This window comes from Perognathus longimembris, chromosome 21, assembly GCF_023159225.1.
Source record: "Perognathus longimembris pacificus isolate PPM17 chromosome 21, ASM2315922v1, whole genome shotgun sequence".
Taxonomy (NCBI): Eukaryota; Metazoa; Chordata; class Mammalia; order Rodentia; family Heteromyidae; genus Perognathus; species Perognathus longimembris.
The window spans coordinates 14,109,341-14,129,207 of NC_063181.1; the positions used below are offsets into that span (position 1 = coordinate 14,109,341).

At 36.5% G+C, this 19,867-nt stretch overlaps 1 protein-coding gene across 1 annotated transcript in view; it reads right to left on the bottom strand.

The window, feature by feature from the left end:
* The window catches only part of Ddx60 (DExD/H-box helicase 60), a 61,355-nt gene that overhangs the window by 24,782 nt on the left and 16,706 nt on the right, over positions 1–19,867 (bottom strand). Inside the window, 12 exon segments of the mRNA XM_048330416.1 lie at positions 3,217–3,341; positions 5,346–5,474; positions 6,230–6,334; positions 10,105–10,214; positions 10,323–10,456; positions 11,353–11,468; positions 12,402–12,497; positions 13,853–13,972; positions 15,268–15,417; positions 16,447–16,602; positions 17,003–17,169; positions 17,753–18,005. Coding sequence (XP_048186373.1) covers positions 3,217–3,341; positions 5,346–5,474; positions 6,230–6,334; positions 10,105–10,214; positions 10,323–10,456; positions 11,353–11,468; positions 12,402–12,497; positions 13,853–13,972; positions 15,268–15,417; positions 16,447–16,602; positions 17,003–17,169; positions 17,753–18,005 — 1,661 coding nt within the window.

A 19,867-nucleotide genomic window follows, 5' to 3' on the forward strand; every position in this document is an offset into this window, starting at 1 on the left:
TCCTGGGGAGCTGGGGCAACTTAAGACTGTGTCAAACTACGTAAATCAAGGATTTTCAGAATTTAAACAGTAGAGCACTCAAGGTGCCATATCAAAGTACCATCATAACTCTCAAGTCAAATCAGTCTTTATGGTTTCATTGAGAATTTTCTTTTTGAGATGTTTATGTACATTATATGCAATTTACAAATAATGTACTCAAAATATAACATGCAAAATGTCACATAAATGTACATACTTGAACATATTTTGATTACCTTTAAGTAGTGAAACAAAGAAGTTGCCATTCAGCAAAGCAGTTTATGAATGCAAGGCATCTTGATCATGTCACCTCTTCCATCAAAGTGTACATATTTGCAGAGTTTAGCTATGCTACTTTGTCATATTAACTATTTTGTGTTAAAGATACTTGAAAAGCAGAATGTACAAGGAGATTACTCTGACATGTCCTTTTGCTTAACAATAGATTAATGTCACATGATATCTTCTCATATCACGAGAGAATCACTTTTTAAAATAAAGGATAATAAGGTAAGATGAATGAAATCTGTGTAAAACTGGTTAAACTAACTCTTATCTTCCTAGTCACTTCACTCCGTCAATTGTCCTCCCAGGGACCCTTTGCTATCACATTTACACAACATATAGCTCTTTGTCCGTCTCAGAATTAAATGTTTAAGTCTTTCAAGTGTGAGTGTGTGTGTGTGTGCATGTGTGTGTCTTCACACCACTTCTGTGGCTTAAACTTGGGACTTGCACTCTCCTTTGGCTTTTTTGACTCAAAACTGGGGCTGTACCATTTAAGCCACACCTCCACTTTCAACTCCTGCTGTTTAATTGGAGATAGGAGTGCAAGAACTTTTGTGCATAGGCTTGTGTTGAGCCTCAATCCTCAGATCCGAACCTCCCGAGTAGCTAGGATTACAGGCATGAGCCACCAGCGTATGACTAAATCTTAACTGGACTCTAGGTCCAGTTTAAATTGTATATAGTTTTTTTCCTCTTGCTCTTTCTAATGTCAACTTAAGTCTCAGACCTAACAAAAAGCTTCCTTGAGGGCAAAGGAAAAAATAATTTGTTTTCCACATATAAAAGTACATGAATAATCAGTAGTTATTTGTGGATTTCTACCTTGTAGTTAAACTTCCAGAATTACCCTGAATTCACAGAATGGTTTGTATGTCTAACTACCATCTGTAGCCTTGCTGGAAGGTGAAATAGATGAGCTACACAAATTCTCCATGGTACAGAAATTTTCTTTGCCCCAATGCCAGAAATAAAAGGAGTAGTTGATAGCAAGCTCCATTTCCAAACATGAACTTACATGTAGCCAATACGCTTATTTTGACTATGTATCATTAGTGAGAAATCATTACTATATATCTGTTTGCATATGAACAAATTTCACTAAACTTTACCACCTAAACAAGATTCCACGGCTTCATTCATATATAGTATGAAATTGTCTATAGTGAATCTATCACTATGTTTTCAATTTTGAACTTGGGTATAGGATGTTATACAATAAATAAATTATACTCTGGTGTTATTTTATCAAGTTGAACCAACTGAGCTAGTATGTTCAAGTGTAAGCTACTTTGTACTGTAACATATGAAATTAGCAAGTTATCAGAGTCCCTAGGTCATAGCTCTTATCTCACGAAACAAAAATACTAAAACACTCTGGCAATAAAACTCTAGTGTTTTTGATTGTATGCAGGATAGTTTTACATGTAAACATTCAATCTGCAAAGAAACCAAGTATGTCCTGAAATAAGAATTAAAGCTAAGAACATTAAAATAAAAGCAACAAAGAGGAAAATAAAATAAAGAATATAATTCATAATGTCACATCTGAAAACACTGTATCAGAATCAACTGGAAGTGTGTATTTTCAAAAACTAAGAATACTCATTTGAATAACAAATGAGTATCAGAAATTGTCAGGAGCCTAGCTAGCAGCTAAGCTCATCCTGACCTCTGGCTGTGCCCATGTCGCCAGAATGTCGGGAGCCAAACTTGCAGCTAAATTCATTCTCACCTCTGGCTGGGCTGTTACCGCCAGGATATGCTACATGCAAGGACATTTGTTCACAGCCACTATCCGGAATTGCTTTGCTATGTCCGCACCTTGCTATGTCTGCTGGAGTAGATTCCTATGTTAATCAACCTTATCCTGTGTTTACTGTAATCAAATGTTGCAAACTTCAAAGCCTCTTTGTGTTCTTGAATTTTAACAACCCTATGCTATTCCCTGGTTCCAAAACTACATATAAGCTGGGAGTTAGAATAAACTTGGCTGCAGTCTTGAGTTTCAATCTCAAGATGCAGACCTCCCGTACCCCATCTTTGCCTCTTGTCTTTTTTCTCTTGTCTTGTATTTTTCCTTTTCCTTAATCCTTGCCCCCCTCAGTCAGGATTCCCGTTCACTGCCTGCTGGCTCGGCAGGAGAAATAGTAATAGATACTGGATTACAATAAAGTTGTATAACTTGCCCTATCTTAAAATAATTAAGTCTTATCAAGTGACAGTAACTAACAACTATAGTTCCACCTACTCAGGAGACAGAGATTCAGAAGGGTCAAGGAAAACAGGGGCAAACATTTCACAAGATCACGTCTCAACCAATAGCTTGCCAGAGTGATCTATGCCTGTCATTCTAGCTACACATAAAGGTGATAGTCAAAGAACATATATCCAGGAAAAGCCCTAGCAAAATGTTCTAGAGAGCCTGTCTCAACAGAAAACAATGACATAAGGAGTCACACTCATCATGCCAACGTGTACAGGAGAAGGTGTAAATAGGATCACAGTCTAGGCTAATCCCCACAAAATAAGGCCCACTCTCAAAAGTAACTACAGCATAAAAGGCTGGAGGTGTAGCTCAAATGATAGAGTGCCTGTCTAGCAATTGCAAAGCCCAAGTTCAAACTCTAGTACCATTAAAAAAGAAGATGAAGGTAACACATCACATTACAATATATATATTTTTTTGCCAGTCCTGGGCCTTGGACTCGGGCCTGAACACCTTCCCTGGCTTCTTCCCGCTCAAGGCTAGCACTCTGCCACCTGAGCCACAGCGCCCCTTCTGGCCATTTTCCATATATGTGGTGCTGGGGAATCGAACTGAGAGCTTCATGTGTAGGAGGCAAGCACTCTTGCCACTAGGCCATATTCCCAGCCCCACAATTTTAAAAATTAAGTATAACAGCTTACATAAAAATGAGTGCAGGTAGTTGGTTCGTTTCATGTAGCTTCCTCACAAGAAGTGGAAATTTTTCCAACATATTTTCTGAGCGAAAATTTGAGTGAGGGTTAAGATGTTTCAACACCATTGTAGCCTATAAGAGTGAATAAAATATATTTGCATTTCAGTTCATCATAGCAAAGAAAGGAAGTACTATTTCTGGATAAAATATTTCTACAGTTGTATAATATATGCATCTGTTGCTCTTTAAAAAATCATATTCTATAAAACTACAATATATTCTATTCAATATGCTTGTATATACACACTCATACATGCAATGGAATATGATTTTTTTAAGATGACTCAAACTATCAGAAAGAGATAAGGTGTTCAGTAATGGATGATATTTGATTCTACTATGGCTAGAAAGGAGGAAGAACTAGTTTCTTCCCTTGTGATTTACAAATACATTTAAAAAGTTTCCAAAACCCTTTTTTAAATAAGTTAAACCAAGTATTAGTGGCTCATGCCTGTAATCTTAGCTATTCAGGAGGTTGAGATCTGAGGAATGAAGATTAAAAAAGAGTTTGCACAGAAAAGTCTGAAAAACTTTTTTAAATTAGTGAGTTAAAAAGCTATGCTAGAGGCATGGCTCAAATGGTGAAACACCAACCCTGAGGGAATAAGCAAAGCAAGTACAAGGACCTTAGTTAGATTTCTACCAGGGATGAGATCAAATAAACGTGCAATTGTACTTATAACTGGACCTGTTGAATTGAAACCCTTGTACAACTACTTAAATATAATAAACAAATACTACATCAATAAGTAAAAGAACTGAATAAAAATAATAAAGTATAGTAGGTTAAAAATATGAGATGAGAAAATTCCTATTGGTCATTCCTAAAGAAAAAAATCAGAAACATCAATTCATGACAGTAAAGTATAAGAAATAATTACTATCAGTAGGCAATTTTCAAAGCTAGGTATCTGATCTAACCAGAATTAGTTTGTGGCAAAAAGTTCATACACCAGAAAACTCTCTAAATACATAGGATGTTACTTGGGTTAAAGGTGGGCCACAATGAAAAGGTGAGTACAAACTGCTGTATCGGAAAGTACATACATAGAAACTTCTGCCCATCACAAGAGAACAAAGGCAGGGAAAGGAGGGTGGAGACAACCCAAACTGGCTGCTAAAATTCAACCAATCCAGAGAGGTGCAGATGTTAAAATTACCCAACAGAAAATAATTAAATGTGGCTACCTACAAGAGTATTGTCCAACCACCACTACTCAGCCAAAGAGAAATCAGGGAAGGGGCCTACACAGTTAGGAGGATAAAACTGCTGTAATTCCTAGGGTGTTCCTAGCCAACAGACAGCATATCTTGAAAGATTTCCATTAACCATGAAAGCATGCTTTCACCATACTTCCTGCCTCTGAGTCCATTCTTTGAGCTGGGACAGAAGACAGTGTTTCTCATGTGAAGCAAACCACAAATATAAAAAGTACCTACCTTCGATAAATGTGTTTAACATGATTACCAGGTAAGATTTTTAATATATAAATAATCCCTATAACTTGAAATAAAAATGAAAAAAACCCAAAACTAAAATAGCTCTTTGGGCTGGGGATATAGCCTAGTGGCAAGAGCGCTTGCCTCGTATACATGAAGCCCTGGGTTCGATTCCCCAGCACCACATATACAGAAAATGGCCAGAAGTGGTGCTGTGACTCAAGTGACAGAGTGCTAGCCTTGAGCAAAAAGAAGCCAGGGATGGTGCTCAGGCCCTGAGTCCAAGGCCCAGGACTGAAAAAAAAAAAAAAAAGCGCTTGCCTCGTAAAATAGCTCCAAGTACTGTGTCAGGTATTATGAATCCAATCTCTCTGTGACAAAGTTAACAACTACCTTATTTCCCTAATGCCTGAACCCTTTGTTTGGGTTCTTATACCAGTAACTAAGGAGCCAGTAGCCTCTGGTCCATATGAAAGACCAATTTCTTTTCTTTCTTCTTATTTTATCTCAGAATTACGAGACTTCATGTTCAACTTAAAACTCTAAAATGAACACTGAGAAAATTGGGGAAAATGGTATTAATGGGTACAACTTGAAATTATAGAGTGCTTTGTCAAAATCATGTGTGAAAATTACCTCCTTTATATTCCCATTTTTAACCCAGTTTGTTAATTCTGCCTTTAGGCTCTCTTCATATTTTCTAGCATCCAACTTTTTAATGACCACTTTGTTCTTAAAGTGAATGAAGTTCTCTGGACACAGAGTCTAAAAAAAAAGTATAAAGTTACAAAAAGATACTTATTAATTATATTTCTCATGAACATTATTACAAACTCTTGAGGGTGAAGATAGCCAAACTTCATTTTACATTTCCATAGCTTCTAATGCAGGGAATTAAGTTTAGTAGGCACACACTCTTCAGGAAAAAAAATACAAAAAAGAATAGAGTGCAACCAAGTCAAAGAGAGAAAATAAACACCATTTAGAACATAAAGAAAGCAAGAGAGAACAGGGGACTACAGAGAGCGTGTGTAAGAGAAGACAAAAAATATTCTACCAGAAGTTAAAAGAGGGGCTGGGATGTAGCTCAGTGGCAAAGCACTTGCCCAGCAAGTGCAATGTCCTGGGTTCCATCCCTAGTACCACAAAAGAAAAGACCAAAAAAAACCAAAAAAACAAAAAAAATACAGTTCTAAATAAAACCCAAGCAGAAGTTAAAAGAGGAAATATTTTCTGAAATTTAAATAAAATACCATTTACATAAAATACTCATAAGAAAGAGATATATGAGAAGAGATAACTTTAAAAGATCGGATGCAAGTAATAAGAAAAAAGGAGTTTTTCTTTTTTTAATATTTTATTGTAAATGTGATATATCGAGGAGATACAGCCTAATAAATCAGATAACGTGTACATCTCTCTCCCAGTTTTTCCCCTCCCAAACTCACTGTCCCCCAAGTTTCTTTTTCTATACAATATTACTTTAATCCAGAACTGTTAATTCCATGAATAATGTTCACCTGGGCCTGGGGCCATTCCTTCCAGATTAGACACATAGTATCATAAAGCTGAAGGCTTTCTCGGGGTGAAAGGGCAAGATCGGAAGGGAATCCGTACTTTTCAATCTGTATTTAAAACAAAATCAAACTTGTTAGCACTCTTTTCTTTTTAATCTTATCTTTTATGTCGTCCCTCACAATCACCATCAGGAACCCAAAGACGCTGCAAGGTGACAAAGCAAAATGTTTAAATAATGGCAGGTGCCAAATACTAACAAAATACCTGAAGAGGCCAAAAGTTCAGTCGCCAAGAAAGCTTTCATTTATTTACTAAAACATTTCATTAGTCTGATTTCCTATGGACTGTCTTATCATGCAAATCAGAGTACTGGGAAGCCCAAATGTTTGTGGACTCTGTTTAAACTAGAAGTTACCACCTCTATGCTGTCATTGAAGCTGAAATTGGTTTAATTATCAATATGGCTATTTTTATGTGTATCAAATTGGGTTAAAAAGACAGAAAATCTTTGTTTAAATTCCCAAATAGGAAAAGGATGAACTTCAAGACAAAGGTTCTCAGCCAACCTTCAGAACACGAAGGAATTTCTTCCTTTGGCACAGGTTAACAGCTTAACAGCTAGTGTGCTTTCAGTCTTCTAGATGTATCTGCCATACTTCTAAGGGGACCCCCCACCAAAAAAAAGCATCCTTTTCTCAAAAACGTTATTGTAATATTTTCTACTGGTTTCTATCACTACTACTGCAAATGAATTTCACGTGAACCCTTAATTCTGAGGTACTGCATTTTCTAGGCCTCATGCTCATGCATTCTATTCCTTGAGACCTTTCTGCGTTCAGTCAATTTTCAGATGGAGACTCCTGGTTTTATTGTTTGTTTGTTTGTCTTCCCAAGCCAGTAGCCTCAGACCACAATTCTCTTAGCCACATCTTCCTTATACCTGGGATTACAATTATGTATGCCCAAGCCCAGTGATTCTGAGATGTTAATAGGTATTGGCTATAGATTGAATGTTTCATGACTTCCAAATTCTTTTGTAAAACTTAATCTCTAATATTTGTGTATAAACATAACCTACATATGCAGTTGTCAAAACATTTCAGCATGGCCATGGCTCTGCATTTTCCCTGAATCCCTGACACCAAGTTCTAGAAGTCTTAAGACTCATACAGAAACACATGTTTGCCAAAGTCTTCTGGGTCAGAGAGCACTGTGTCACTTCATTGCTTTCCAGTTGTTCCATTAATAGCTACTGAGAAGACAGGGAAAGCACTCAGACCTAAATGATAACTTTACAAAGTACCCTGAACTATAGCACTCCTGCTTTTTAATGATAACTTGCCCTGGAAAGTAGACAGAACTGCCAAACAACATGCAAAAAGGGGGAAAAAAAAACCCAAACAGATTTAAAAAGACAAAGCAGGTTTTCTCTCATCTATGGAACTGAAACTTTAAAAAAGCAAAGGAAGCATAAAAGGGAGATTAGTGAGGCTGCAAAATGGAAGATGGGAGGCAGAAGGCTGGTGATAAAGAAAAACATGATCTATGTACATAGTATACACATATGACAAGCTCATAATAAAACTGCTTTAAAAGATGGGCACCAGCGGGGAGCCAGGGACTCACACTTGTAATCTTAGCTACTAAGGAGGCTAAGATCTAAGGATCGCAGTTAAAGCCTTCCCAGGCAGGAAAGTCCATGAGAATTTTATCTCCAATAAACTACTCAGAAAAAGCCAGAAGTAGCACTGTGGCTCAAGTGGTAGAGCACTAGCCTCCAGCACAAAGAGGCTCAGGCTCAGCACCCAGGGTCCTGAGTTCAAGCACCAAGACTGGAAAAAAAAGAAGAGGGGACACTAGTGGTTCATATTTGTAATTCTAGCTACCCAAGAGGCTGAAATGAGGACTGTAATTTAAAACTAGCCCAAGCAAAGTAAATTCCCTAGACTCCTCTCCAAAATAACTAGCAAAAAAACAGACTGTGGGTATGGCTCAATTGTTAGAGCACCAACCTAGCAAGCACAATGCCCTGAATTCAGATCTCACTACCACCAAAAAATGAAAATAAAAAACACTGCAAAACATATAAATAAATCATTAGAAGAGGAGGGGTTAGAAAAGACTCCAGTAGGCAAATATGATGAAAAGATATTATGTTTGCATATAGCAATGTCATAATAAGGCCCATAGCTTTATGCAATCAATGTACACTAAAAAAAAGAAAACCAAAAAGTATAACTTTCCTTGAGACATTTTATACAAAATAAATCATCTTAGTTTAACTGTTTTTTTATTCCATGTAATTCAGAGAATGTCAGACTATCTCTAGATGTTAGATAGGAAGGAAAGAAAGAGAAAAAGTAGGAAAGAAAGGATGGAAGGAGGGATGAGAGAAAGGAAGAAGCAAAAAGAGAAAGAATTATTTTACTATTCATGCCTGGGTTTTCGTTTTGTTTAGTTTTGGATTATATCATTGCCACAAAAAGATAATCCCCCTTGTAAAATCCTCTTACAAAATTTCCAGCTTCCAGACTCATTTTGAGTCCTTTACTATCCATCACATTAGTCAAAAACATAAAATGACTCTCATTTATTCATTCATGTGTTCAAGAAATCCTTTAGAACAGATTACATCGTGTTCCCTCATTTACTCAGAGGTTCAACGCTGTAAAACATGAGTTGTAAAAGGGTATGCATTAGGTGATTGCAGTGATGCTAAAAGAGATGAACCAGGTAAACCTTTCAGAGACACAAAGCAAATATATGGTATCAATTGGCTATCTTTATTCACCATGTCTTTATTAAGTGCCTTCTATTCAGAACAGCTTGTTAAGAACTTAAAGGTAGAAAGTCTGTTTTCAAGGAGTTCTTCTAGAAAGTTAAAGATGACATGGGTATGAACAACTTAAAGAGCAGGCTGAAGGACATAGACATGTAGACATGGTGATACTGAGAGATTACATCCAGTTGAGGAAATCAAAGAAGGATTCTGAAAATGTCCCCATTAGAAGAGTTTAAATGGATGAACAAGATCCAGATGACTGGCATAGAAGAGATAAAATGGCTGAACAAGATTCAGATGACTGGCAGGTAGGATGAGTTATCTGAGAAAGGGAATACACCATGAGGGCTGCCAGCCAGGTAAGACAAACAGCTACATGGCTGGAAGGTCATTGAAGGGAAGACGTTGGTTATTATGCTAGTCCCTACCTAAAGAAAGCCTTAAAGACTTAGAAAGGTCAGAACTGAGTTTTAACTGTATTTAATAGAATATCAAAATGTACAGTCTATTTAATTTTTCAGGTTTTAGAAGGAACACAAATTATGTAATTCTTACTTAGGCAAGAGAAGTGTAAATGAACCACTCATGGAAATGCAGTGAAAGATGACAAGAAAATCTCTATGAAAATTAATAAAATCCTCCCATACTCACATATCAGTGGCCAATTCAAATTTTGAGGGCCTCCACCTTATTTTATTGTGACAAATACCTTATTCTTGCTTAACCTAAAACATAGTTGTCTTTCCTGTATGCATGAAGATTGGTCTACATCAAACCACAGCTGGTATGAAAGAAGAGTTGGTGTCAAAGGTAAACAGACAGATGGATGTTGGAAAAGGGGCCTGGGTAGAATAAAAATAATTGCAATAAATATAATTCACAGAAAATTTGAGTTGAGGTTGGAAGTTTTGTGGATCCAGATACCATTAAGAAACCAATGAAACTGTAACATTCTTGTCTATTTTAAAATCAAGGCAAGCTATCTCTTAGAGTATCTACTCAATAATTCCAATAATTATCAGTATGGCAGTTTCTCAATGACAAGATATACACATAATAGTCATTCCAAAAAATGTGGTCATAGTCATTGCTTACATGATCTGTTGTTAATGCAGCACATGGGTGATAATGATCAAAACAAATGTCATCATCTTTTACCGAGCAGATATACTTCTCTAAATCATTATATCTCTCTTCATAGAGCACTGAAAAGGGAACAGCAGGATTTTTCTAATTAATAGAAAGGTAAGAACTGGAATAATTTTACAGTAGAAGATAAAAATAATTAATGTAGGGGAGTATTTAAAACATACCAAGTCTAACTTTATATGATTGTTTTACTTGTAAGTTGTTTTTGGCATGGCAGCCAGCCTTTGGTTCAGAAGCAATACTTGGTTTCATCATACTGTCTACTTTTTTCCAGTAATGTTTTGCTGATTGTAGCCACCTTTAAAAATAAATTTATAAATTATTGAGCCAGTAAATGGGGGAAAATCCATGAAAATCAAATTGGTTAAGAAAAGAAAATGGCAAGTAACTTCAAAAATCATACCTAAGGGAGTCAACTCTCAAGTCAAGCTATCTGAGATTAAATCCCAGCTTCCTGCTAGGTCTGGCCCACAGTTGAGTCACTTAATCTTTTTGTGCTTTGTTCCCCCCATATAAAACATAATTACTAATAGGAGTATAAGTAATAGAAGTAAAAACACTGCTGGGTCATACTAATCATGGCTAGTGTAGCGAATCATGAAGCTTGCATGAATTTAAAGAAATTACTTAAAATAATATGGGACACATAGGAGGTACTACAAGATCAGTTGCTATAGAAGCTGAGAGAAGGTAAAAGTCAAGTCTAATGACAAGAAATGAAGGAAGGAAGGAAGGAAGGAAGGGAGGAAGGGAGGAAGGGAGGGAGGGAGGGAGAGAGGGAGGGAGGGAGAGAGGGAGGGAGGGAAGAAGGGAGGGAGGGAGGGAGATGTCTAAACCTATCTAAAAACTGAGACAATCACTTATGATCTATGGGGCTGAGTGTGCCATTCTATCACTTTAGTTTTTGTTCTCTTGGTAAAGCACACACACACACAAAAGCAACAGACAGCTATGATGTCTCATAGTTCTGAAGTGAAATGTCCGACTTTGCTGCAGCTATGATCTGGGAGATCTTGACATTTCTTTATAGAAAGTGACCAGCACCTACCAGAAAGTCCTAACAAGACAGTGCCTTGAAGATACAGGGATGAGTTATTAATTAACCAGGAAGTTATGAAACTTATGAAAATTATATACAAAGTCAGACATTTAAGATAGGCAAGTATTCTATTCAAAGTGGAACTTAATTCCTACTCAACAAGATGTTCCGGGTTACTTATAGTAGCTGAAAGAGCCAAAAAGGGACATCGGATCATGACGAGGAGATGCTCCCAGATTTCTGCTCCAATTTCCCCCCCAAGACAATGGACCTAGAACCGAAAGAAAAAAGAATCACTCAACGGAAAACTAGATTTTAAAATAGCAAATGAAAAAAAATTGAAACCGTCACACAACATGATAACATGCATAGGACCTTGTGAATAGACACACAAACTGACTAAAGGAGGATATAATTAGAGGAGGGGTCCAAAGGTATAACAACTCTGAACAGCTAAAGAACAGTTTATCAAAACAGAAATCTGAAGTAGGCATGGAGCTGAAAAAGGATGATCAGATGCAATCATTATGTTCAATGTATATAATGTAAAAACTGAAGTATCCAACTTGAGGGTAGAGAGGAAAGGAAGAATGGTGGACAAGTGATTTTGATCCAAAAAGCATTGTACTCACCATCTCACTTACAGAATTGTAACCTCTTTGTACAATTTTTTACTAATAATTGAAAAAATCATTCCTTCAAAAAGACTTGTCTGATCCTCATTCCAGAACTGTCTTTCTGAGCCACCTTGCCATTTTTGCATCCATGACTACAAGCTCTTTCCACAGTATATGCTACTATAGGCTTAAGGTCACATGTGTACTTGCTTGTTTAAAATTACTTTCTCAGGTAACTTCATACCTGGATATTTCTAACACTGACACAATTCTTGTCATTTTTTCAAATATTTGCTGAATGGAGGAGTACTGCCTTCAGACCAAAGAAATAAACTAGTTTCAGCCAAGATTCTCCAATGTGAACCAGTCTTTTGTCCTTTCCTTTCAATAGGATATATAAAGTGTCCTCTATAGGAGTTCATATAATAGAAGAATCTTTCAATGAGACTACTATATGGAGAAAGGGTTTCTGAACTTCAGTCCAGAAGACAGATGTCCTGAAGCACTAAAGACTTAAGAGATTAAATCCCAGCCCCCTAACTGCTAGGTGTTCATGAAGATTTCCAGAAATGTCATATGTCACTTACCTCATCAAATATAACATATTTAATCTTCTTCACCCACTGTTGGCGGTGAGGAGCTAGCAGCAGAATTTCCAAGCAGGCAGGCACTGTAACAAGTACCTAAAAATAAGAACATGGTGTGAGCTAGCAATTTTAAGCACATATCATGTAGGCAAAGTCACAAAACTATATATTAGGCATATGAATCCTGAATGTATCTGTGTTGAAAATAAGATATAATATTACTTCTAAGAACTAGTCTAAAATTGTGATGAATTCATGTGAGGCACACAATACTTCAGTTGTCACAAATCAAATATAGTAAAATATCAAATTTAAAGTTTAAATTCTTACTTGGAGTAGTTGAAGGGATGGAACCCCTCTCTAACAAGCTGAGGGATGGGTAAATTTTAGCACCACATATATTTTTGATAGGAGGCCCTTGTTTGTTATATAGCTGTTGAAGATCACCCAGTCTGTGGACTTTCTATTTATCTTGCTAGCTATGTCCTTTACTATGTTCAACACTCTGGGAAGCAGAATAGAGGTTCCTCACAACTAAACGTAGAACTTCGCTATGATCCAGCAATCCTACTCCTGGACATTTACCCAGGTGACCACAAACAAGGCCACACTAAAGCTTCCAGCATAACTATGTTCACTGCAGCATTATTTACCATAGCCAAGATACAGACCCAACCCAGATGCCCATCCGTAGATGAGTGTTCAAGAAAATGCGGTACATATACACAAAAGAATTTTATGCTTCCATTGGAAAGAATGACATCACCCCATTCGTAAGGAAATGGAAAGACTTGGGGAAAAAAAACATATTAAGTGAAATAATCCAGACCCAAAGAAACATAGGCTCCATGGTTTCCCTCATTGTAACAGTTAGTGTTTGTCTAGGGCAGCCCTGACAGAGGATCATAATAGCTCAATGCATAGGTTCATATGATCAGATAAAATGATGCCAATCAAAATGAACTCTAAGATATGGAACAAGAGGCTTTTTTGTTGTTGTTGATGTTGTTGTATGAAATCTTTCTCTTTTTTTCTTTTTATCTTTTCCCTTTGGGTAATCTCTGTAGTCACTGTGTTGGATTCTGGTACCCTGTGTCTTATATATACATTTACCTGATTTGGGTAAGGGAAGAAGAATAACAAAATGGAGAAAGAAAAGACAAAAGATGATCCAATGAAACAGTGACATCGAGGAGTCACTAGGTTGGAAATGAACTCTACACCTTGGGGGAGGAGGTGAGGGGAAGGGAAAGTGGGAGAATGAGGAAAAGGGTAACAATGTTTGACACGAAATGTACGCATTACCTTACTTATATAACTGTAACCCTTCTGTACATCACCTTTACAACAAAATAAAAGTAAATTTAAAAAAGATGTTGGATCCTAGTCAAACAGATAAATAAGTGCTTTTAGGTAATTTTATATCAAGCTTACTAATTCCTATGTCCTACCTGGCAGTTTAAAGCATCATGGCGATATTCTCTTGTAAAAATACCACAGAGAACTTCACCACTTGGCAGATTTTTGGTATAACGGTGCTGAACAGTGGCTGCCACTTGATTAACAAGAGCCTATTTGAGAAGGAAATAGATCCATTAGTCCCATCATGAAGTTTTATAAGTAGGGGAGATCTCAGACAATAGCAACTATGTGAAAGGACATCCAACTATGAGTGCAGAAAGCTTAGTCGCCCCTTTTCTCAACCTGTCTTTCTAAATACTGGATGCTAAAGTGTTCTCTTTGAGATACTGGACAAAGCATTTAGAATTCACTGATAAACTCTCACCTAAGGTATGAAACAGAAAATAAAAGTCTCACTCATGAAAAGGAAAGAAAAAACACACAACAACCATGAATTGCATAATACTTCAGTAACCAAGACTTGGAGAGAAACTCTGAGCCTACTCTAGAAGTCTCTTCCCAGGGTATATTTGGGTCTTTCTTCAGGTTTCTGAGGGCCTACACAGTGGATAGAAACCTTCCCAGCATCTAGGATCACCTTGCCAGTCAAATCTACAATCAGCAAACTCTCATCCACACTTCATGCTCCAAAATGCAAAAATCCATAGAGATGAAAATCTAGTATGATATAACCATAAAGATATCAAAATGGCACATTTCCATATATGTTCATATAATTGAGCATATGCACAGAAACTCACAATGACATGAAAGCCATGCTTTATTCTGACTTACGACAGAAAAGGGGGGTTGTATAGATTGTTCAAATGTTTATTAGTTTAAAAAAACTCTCCAAAAGATAAGAAAAGAGCAAATGCATCCACAAGTAATTCATGAATATAGAAAGGACTATGTACCAAAATTCATACATAGAATTGCCCTGATTACTCATTAGTTTAGAGGCTGGGTACCAGGTGAGTAGAGATGAATGTGAATGAATATGGCTACAGAAAGTTATTTGTATGCATGCAAAGAGAACAATGGAACTAAGAGGAGGGAATGAGAGAGAGGGTGATTGGGGGGGGGTAGATCTGGATACATTATTTACATATGTGGAAATATCCCCATAAGATAAAAGAAAAGGAAGTCACAATAAAGAAAATAATTTGGGCTGGGAATATGGCCTAGTGGCAAGAGTGCTTGCCTCGCACACATGAAACCCTGGGTTCGATTCCCCAACACCACATATATAGAGAAAACAAGAAGTGGTGCTGTGGCTCAAGTGGTAGAGTGCTAGCCTTGAGCAAAAAGAAGCCAGGGACAGTGCTCAGGCACTGAGTCCAAGCCCCCAGGACTCAAAAAAAGAAAAGAACTTAAATTAGGTCTTCCCCTCTGAACGTGTGCAACGTTTCTACAGCAGGGGTTCCAGAGTGATAAGAGAACATGGCTGGTATCTGAGCACTACCTTTGTGGGTGCGACATACACCACCACTCCTTCGTCGCTCTCCTTCAGCACTCTCTCCATGCAGTAATAAGAAGCATAGGTTTTGCCTGAGGATGTTGGGGCAACGATGACTGCAGACTCACAATTATCCACGACATCCAGAAGCTCTCTCTACAGGGTTTAGAGCATCATTTGTGTCAACAGTACAAGCAATATTTACCCAACAAATACAGTAGTGCATTTCCAGCAGGCTTTTCTGAGTCTCAAATGGAATGACTAAGAGCTGCAAACACAAAAATATCTCAAGGAAAACATGAAGTATTCCTGTTATAAACTCTAAGAAGATATCAGACAGATAGATTTCTAAGGTATAGCCAATGTATAGTTTGTGACAGGGAACAAATGGCTTCAGAGAAGAAACTGCAAAGGTGTTTATTTTATTTTACTAAAAAATCAAAACACTAAACCTAAGAAAATGCTTTGCTCGGTTTCCCTGCATTTTGGGTTTTTGTTTGTTTAGTTGGTTGGATTTTGTTTTTTTCTGGTCATGGGGCTTGAACTCTGGGACTGGGTGCTGTCCTAGAGCTCTTCAGCTCAAGGCTAGCATTCTACCACTTCAGCCACAGCTTCACTTCCAGTTTTGTGGTGGTTGGCTCTCAGCCTCCTGAGTACCTAGGATTACAGGTATGAGCCACCAGTGCCCAGCTCCCTGTATTTTATATAGTCCAATATAAGCAACCATCCACAGACATTTATTTTACTGATTTTTATAAAAGAATATCAACAAAGGTGGCAGGTGCACTGTGTAAGTCCCAGAACAACTATCTAATGTTCAATTCTACAGATTTCTCTGGAAACATTTCCATATTTCCATATAGGAAATCCTGTGACACAGGCAATCTCAGCTCTGCAGTCATATAGCTGTATGACATAGACATCCTTAAAACATGCAATCTGCATGTGCAAATTCACCTGATTCCTCCAAAGAAATTATCTACATACTAAGTGTAAATTTCACTTTCCTTTACAAGAGAAAATAATACCCTCCATTTGATCTTTTGAATAATTAAATATTTTAAATGATATAATGCAATAGTTTGTCTCCAGGCAAAACAGAATAACTAGAACTACAATAATAAGAAATCCAAGAGTTCATATGTAATAAGAAAACACAAGATTTGTTTGCATTTCCTTCATTACCTGCCACGTGTCAGGAATGAAGTCTTGGACACGAGGATCAGGATCTTTTCTTTCTTCTCGTACTAAATAATGGCCCATATATTGTAGTTGAAAGCGAGCTGGCCCAGTACCCACTGAATATTTACTTTTTTTCTGCTTCTTTATGTCATCTGTATCCTATATGTGTGAAAAGACCATTTTACAAGTGATTTTAAACTATAGCATCATTTAAATAATTAAAAGACTTATTATAAGGTTCCTCCAATGTGAAAACATTTCACTACATTTAAACTTCACCATTTAAAACCATCCTCTTAACTGTGAATAACCTAAAAAACCAGCATTGTTTTCAAATATTCATTGTGGTATTTGTGTCTAAAATTTGACACATTTTTAAATAAGTGAATTATCATACAATAGTTTAAAGGTATTTTCATAGAATTAATTAGAGCATTTGTGTTAAAGGTCTCCAGAAATTATGTGGCATTTAATCTGTTTGCACAAACAACTATTTTACAAGATTTCTAACTGTAGCTAATAATTACTCCATTAACACAGAGCTATTTATAAATTTTACCTGGGTTGGATATAAAGAAATTGCCAACTCATCAAATCGCATATACTTGAGGCATTTAGCTATAAACTTCCAATCTGCTTCATCCAGAAATTCTGAATATTTATCTATTAAGGACTGAATCCTTTTCATCATTTGAACAGCTATACTTAAATCTTTTCTGATTATCCCTTGGTAAAGAAAAGACAGTAAGATCATTAGAAAGCCATCAAACTAATAAAATTTTATTAATTATCCAGGCAGCCATTTTAACTAAACTTACTGCCTTACTTGGCACTAATGGAGGTTTTAGAATAAAGAGGACTAAATAAAATTAAAACTGTAATTATCCATACTTATCATCTACATAAGTTACTGACAAGTACTGAGAAAAGGGATAGAGAGATAAAAAAAATCATCAGAGAAATAAGATCATTAAACCTGAAGTTTGTAGTTTATGGGGAGTAATAAATCTTTTGCCCATTACTTTCAATTCTTTCCTACAATGTCAACATATTTTTATGATTTTCAATATGTGATTTAAAAATTTGCAATCATTATTGGGCCCTACTGTTGATCATACATAAGAATTGGGTGTCATTACTCGAGCCTTTCAATCCAATACATGTATTCCAACATCCAGACCCAGAATCTAATAATTCTTTATGTTCTTCGCTTCTGTTAATCTTTTCATATTTACCACATTAGTGCTGTTAGCAAATATTGTATTTGTCTTAAGCCTCTAATTCACCAAAATAAGCCAACAGAACATACCTTTAGCCCGACAGTGTTCTTTCCACGCCTTCAAGCAAGCCAGTAATCCTACCATTTCACCTTGAACTTTCACGAAAGTACTTTTACAAGATTTCAAAAAATGTTCCAGAGTCCTTATTCCCGAGTTTAAATCCTTTTTCATTTCTTCTTCAATAGAAACTGACAGAGCATTCCATTTTTGTTCATCTTTTTGTTCTTCCTTAGCAAGTAACCTCTTCTTATTCTCTCTAGCAATTAATTCAGCCTTGGTCTCCTGCCCAAAAGGAAAAAAAAAATCCTTGCAGCGAGTGGAAAATACTCCAAGGTAAACTCTGCATGAATGCAGTGATATTTTTCAGTGTATATGGATGATTTGACCATTGCCTCATTTTTGAGTAGGCATAAAAATATCTGTTTCTTAAAATTAAGCTTCCTAAGATTAATTTTAAAAACCTAATTCAAGTTAGGGTCTAAAGACTCTCTGTGGGTAATTTTCTAAGTTTCTGATTGCTGTAGATTATAGCTGAAAGAATAAATAGAATAGAATAAAAGAGATACCACACCACTCTTCTTTCCTACTTCCATGGATCTGCTTACTCTCTCTCTAGAATCACCCCTCCCTTTCGACTCCTCTCAAGACACCTTCCCACTCACTACTTGATAAAGATATCTCTACCATAAAATCCTGCCTAACTCTCAGATGCCCTTGCATCTATCAAAGCACTCATCAAAATATATTATAGCTGCAATTTTACTTATTATTCTTCCTCTCTAAATTGAAATCATTCAGAGAAGGGTTTGACAAGAACCAAGAACTTAAGAACTTAGTCCATGATATCTGAGGAATAAATGTGTGTGGGGGGGGGGAGGGAGAGGTAGATGGAAGGACCAACATAAAGCAATACTATTTGAGCTTTCCCAAATGATTAAGCTTATTAGTGGCTTCTCACATTGAGTCCACAAGACAAGACAGAGCCTTGGGCCTTTGTCGTGTACAATGTTCACTTACATTGAAAATGTAGAATCATTTAGCCCTTGGTAGGAAAATAGAATGTGCTAGGGGTGTTTACTTTCTTTGAGATAATTCACTTAATTTCTAATGATGAAAAGGGGGAATATGTGAGAATTCTTTCAGACTATGCCACTTTTCTATTTTATAACATCTCTCGGGAAAGAGAGACAGAGAGAGACACAGAGAGCGAGAGAAAGTGCAAGTTTTATTGAGTGGTCTCCCAGACAATAAAAATGGCAATAAAAAGGAAATGAAGATCATGGTTATGACCAGGAAACAATGATCACATAGAGGGGCAAGAGGTCTTCTTTGCACTGATTAAAGCAAAAGTCAAAGTAATCTCCCATTCTAGTTGGACTTTGGCAGTTCAAGGAGAAATGTTTCACAAAAGCACCAAGGACCTTTCAAAGACATTTGTAATTATTTTTTGATGTTACCTTGATTGGAATGTAAGAGTTCTTTTTATAATTTGCAAACAATTATACCCACTCCTGTCTCTCAAACTTGTGCTGTCTTTACTTGTTAATGAGGAGGAGGCTTGGCAAGGAAATGACACACATTTTTTATCTTGCCAAAAAATTTCCTAAAATAAAAATATTCAGAGGACTAAATGTTTTTTTTGCCTTCATTTAGAGATTTCTGTTCTGATAACTTCACCAGACTGATTTTGATGCCTGGGTTACTGATTCGTTTTATTAAACTGGTATTCTCTTTAATATAGTTAAGCATTCAGTCTGACTTTTAATAAACATAACTGCATTTTCCCTAATCTTCAACACTGAAAGGTCACAGGAACAGACTAAATCCTAATGACCTACCCATTTTATGAAAGTGACATATCACCTTCTCCTAAAGTCACAAAATCAGCACTTACAGTTGTAACAAGATGTTATAAGACATTATTATTCTCAGAAATATTAACCAGCAATTTTCACAGCATGAAGTGATTTGTATTTATAGCAAAAATAGTTTTAAATTCTCATTATTTATTCTTTGTACTTCCTTCTCAAATTTTAGAACTTGATAAAATGTTAGAAAGACACATCCTAACAGAAAAATAGAACAGTTCCAAGTATTTACCCTCTACCAAAAAAGTGTTTGATTCATTATTTAAGTGCTGTGGG